Below are 4,001 nucleotides of genomic sequence, written 5' to 3'. Positions count from 1 at the left end.
CTCTCTCTCTCTCTCTCTCTCTCTCTCTCTCTCACACACACACACACACACACACACACACACACACACACACACACGTAAAGTGGTTTAAAGAAACACTAAAATTTATTTAATTATTTTGCAAAGAAACTTACAATCTATTCATCAACTTTTAAGATAGTACAAAGAATACCAGAAGTAAAGATTACATTCAGGTACGTAGGCCACCTAACGATAATTAGAAGCATTGGATCAACAATCAAATTTATTAACAAAACCAGCAGCACAAACAATTTTTTTACTCAAAGTCCGTGTAGACCGACCGTCTTCTTCTTCCTGATTGGATCGATAGCGTGCAGCTGCAAGACTTTGTCATCAAAGCCAACTTCTCGTTCTTGATCACAAACAGGAAATCATCAAGGAAGTGGCTGTGGCAGGCCATCACCGTGAAGAAGAAGCCATAAAACGAAAGAGTTGTAGAACCAAGAGCCAGATCTACATTATTTCTCACACGTCTCACGCCAACACCGCATGACCAATCGATGTGACGATGATTGACAATGAATACATATTTCGTAAGTCCTACATGACCTCATATTTCAACACCACAAAATGCATACGCTAGTCACAATTGTTGTGCAATTTGGGCCAAACAAAAGGAACGCCAGGTCATCATGTGGACCAAGGCGCAGAAGAAAACCCCTCAAGCGGCCCTTAAGGGGGTGGGGAAGACACTGCGGACATTATGGGCCGCTTCTTGTGAAACTACATATTGGCCGCACGCGCGTCATTGGGCCGACCAGGATGACACTCATTTTTCATATTTTTTGCTGGCTTTTCATTTTTCTCCAGTTCTATTTTCTGATTATCCTTTCCCTTTTCTTTATCTTTTTATTATTTTTTTGTTTTTTCCTATTACTTCTTAAATAATATGTAAACTTTTTTTTTGCAAAATACACGATAACATTTTGAAAGATGCATGAAGTTTACTAAAAATAAAATAATATTATTTTTAATATTTTGTTTCAAGATACATAGACATTGTTTTGTAAATATGTGAACACTTTTCTAGTTGTATGAGTTTTTTTAAATGCGCGATGACTATTTAAATAAATGATTTTTTAGAAAAATCACGAACTATGACGATATTTAAAAAGTTTTTTAAATATTTTCATAATTTTTGATTGATAATTTTTTTCAATAAAAGTGATAATTTTTTTATTACATGATTTTCTTTTTAAAATGTGTGGTCAACTTTTAAAATCACACGAATAGTTTTTTTAAAAAACACATGCACTTTTTGAATATCTGCATATATTTTTGTAACACAAAAGTATTTAATTTTTACTATTAAATTAATTATATGAAAATAACCAATAAAAATGGACTTTTTTTCTTTCTAAAAATGGCTTTTCAATGCACGTTGGAATTGTTTATTTGCATTTTATTACAATTAAATCCCGCAAGGAAAAAAATGACAAACCTTATGTGTTGCTAGTTGCATTTGAAGATTCTGCAAATATTATATTCAACAGAGTCTGAACCGCTGTAGAGTTGTACGGATTTCATTTGGGTATCTTCGTTGTGTCAAACTAACAGTGAACACAATTTTCACACAACAATTTCAGTTCCAATATCAATCCGAGAAGGTTCTTTTTCTAATGACCTGATATGCTATTTGGTGTGTTTAAAGGTATGTAAATTCATCGCTAGCAAAACTAATAATGTGGAGTGTGTTACAATTTGTTTTATCCTCTCCGATTTGCTCATTGGTATGTGTGTACCCACTGAGCATATTCTAAGTTAGCTAATAAATATGTGGTCTCAAATTCTCAATATGTACCTATATGATATCTCTATCCGGTTTCATCTGCAAATTGACTTAGAAAATCTGACATAAGTTGGCAATACTGCTAACATCCATGACAAGACTGTTCAGTTGTGCTTCCATACTGCATCTCCATAATTCAAAAAAAAATTGTCCTCTGCACGCAAATGTCAAAGACTTGCATACTCTAGTACCTTATTTAAATCAGAATCACTCAACATATGAAATACATGGATGCCAGGATATGTCATTTCATTATATGCAATGTCTGAATTCCAATTGATCCGTACAATACTGTCGATTCCTTGGTGTACATACTTATACAGACTGTTATAGGACGATAATCCGGTACTATCTGACTAAACATAGCTTGGTAATTCAAGAATTTACGAAGCACACAGACATGATAAATACTAGCCAGTAAACAACATATCAGCACGATATCAACAAACATTATAGGCAAACAATTTCTGAAACTGCAGCACTACACAGATACTAGCACTACCACCGGTGACAAGATCAGTACTTTAGAAGCTGAGCGCCGAGAGAAGAATGACAGTGGTGAAAACCAGTGCCAGAGCGGAGGTCACCAGAGCCGGCAGCGCCACAGCGCCGCCGTTCTTGGTGCTGTGCGGCCTCGTGTTCGCCGCACCGCCACCGGTACCGGTGTGTCTCCCGGCACCGCTCGCTCCACCGCCGGAGCCGCGGCCTCCCGTGTGCCCAAGCTTCCTGCGGCTCACGATCTCCAGGAGCCTCTTGCCTTGGATTTCTGGAAAAGTAAGCGGCAGTTCCAGGAACGCTTTTGTAAGAGACTGGCCTCATGGCAAGGCTGAACCTGAAGAAATATGAAGAGAGTAGAGAGCAAAGAGGAGATTGATGCACACAAACTACTAACCATGGGGCTGGAGAGCTGCACCGGCCATGGTCCTTCTCGGAGCTGCTTCACACCATGTGCCATGGGATGCGAAGGCGAGGAGGAGGAGGAAGAGAGCGAGGGCATCTATCTTCATCGTGAGATAGACTCGGTGCCCAACAGAGGAACTCCGATGTGGAGTGTGTGCGGAGGCTCGTCTAGTCTTTTAACCCCTGGATGCTGGAGAGCAGCTAGCTAAGATAAGATCACTCCACAAGCTATTGTGCATGGTGGCAACAGTTCAGCTTTGTTCTTTCTGTGGCAGACACTGTGCCTTGAGCTGGAGAGGTGCCTTGAGCTGTGCCTTTCTCACCCTCTTGTTAGCTCACAAAATCAGGGTTAGTACTCTCCCATAATCTTGCTGATTAGCACCACCCCCAAAACAAGCAACAGTTTCAAAAACTTTTGTTTCGGGGCTTTCTGGCATCACTGATGTTTCCGCTGGGGGCAAGAGGGGGCAAAGCGAACTGCAAAAGCTACCCAAAGAGCATATTTTGTTGCTTTTTTTCTGTGTGCATGTCGTTGGCGCGGAGATTCCATGATGCTCCACCACATGTGCTCTTTGCCAGCTCCGAGAGCTACATGATTTTGAGACCACAGGCAGCCTGTAATGTAAAAATCCTGAGATTGGTTTTCTCATCTCCTCCATGAAAAGCAGGTGCGTCCGATCAGCAGGGGATACGATGTGATCTTTGCCTTTCTGAGATGTCGTTTTGGGCGGCCTGTGAATGGTCCTTTCAGCCCAAGTTTCAGACGTGGCATTTTCTGCGGAGGAACCGTTACATCAGTACAAAATAGCAAGGACAACTGCTGCATCAGTAAAAACAATTCTTACACATTCTGAAAGAAAATGGTACATTGTCGGGTTATGAGAAGTTTGTACAGATAATGAAACCGGATTTATGAAATCATAGAGGGTGTTTTTTCCTCTTCAGAAAATTAAAGTAGATACATCACTTGTCACCCTGAAAAGAATGATGTTACCACTGAGTAGGAAGGTAGTGCGCCCTCTTTTCAGAGCAGGTTTCAGACAAAACGCACTCATAGATGAGAGTGGACGTTATTTCTGGGCTGGAGTAGTGTTTCTGCAGAATATTTACAAGAAGGAAAAGCGCCTAGCTGCGCCACTGGGTATTGGCGTTGTCAATTTGTTAGTTTTTGTTAGTCTGGTGTCATGTTTTCCTTTTCTAGTGTTATATATCCAAACAAATATCAAAACTGTCAAAAGGCATATCATGCAGCATCTGTGGTTGGTCATAACGATAGACATTTTCAATATTC

At 40.2% G+C, this 4,001-nt stretch overlaps 1 protein-coding gene across 1 annotated transcript; it reads right to left on the bottom strand.

Annotated features, from left to right (window-relative positions):
• Positions 1-2,029: 2,029 nt before the first annotated feature.
• On the bottom strand, positions 2,030-3,030 carry LOC123159308 (uncharacterized). The gene is made up of 2 exons (XM_044577134.1): positions 2,703-3,030; positions 2,030-2,576 (listed from the first exon to the last, which is right to left on the bottom strand). Exons 1-2 carry the CDS (start codon positions 2,815-2,817, stop codon positions 2,335-2,337), a joined length of 357 nt encoding a protein of 118 aa, XP_044433069.1. The 5' UTR covers positions 2,818-3,030; the 3' UTR covers positions 2,030-2,334.
• Between the last annotated feature and the right edge of the window lie 971 nt (positions 3,031-4,001).

Source organism: Triticum aestivum, chromosome 7B (assembly GCF_018294505.1).
Source record: "Triticum aestivum cultivar Chinese Spring chromosome 7B, IWGSC CS RefSeq v2.1, whole genome shotgun sequence".
NCBI lineage: Eukaryota > Viridiplantae > Streptophyta > Magnoliopsida > Poales > Poaceae > Triticum > Triticum aestivum.
This window is presented reverse-complemented; position numbering and strand designations above follow the sequence as displayed.

Bases quoted from the DNA above. Each gene is read 5' to 3' on its own strand.
- LOC123159308 (XM_044577134.1), bottom strand. From the start codon at position 2,817: ATGAAGATAGATGCCCTCGCTCTCTTCCTCCTCCTCCTCGCCTTCGCA. The intron at 2,577-2,702 runs GTTAGTAGTTTG...TTACTTTTCCAG, and splicing joins TGCAGCTCTCCAGCCCCATG to AAATCCAAGGCAAGAGGCTC.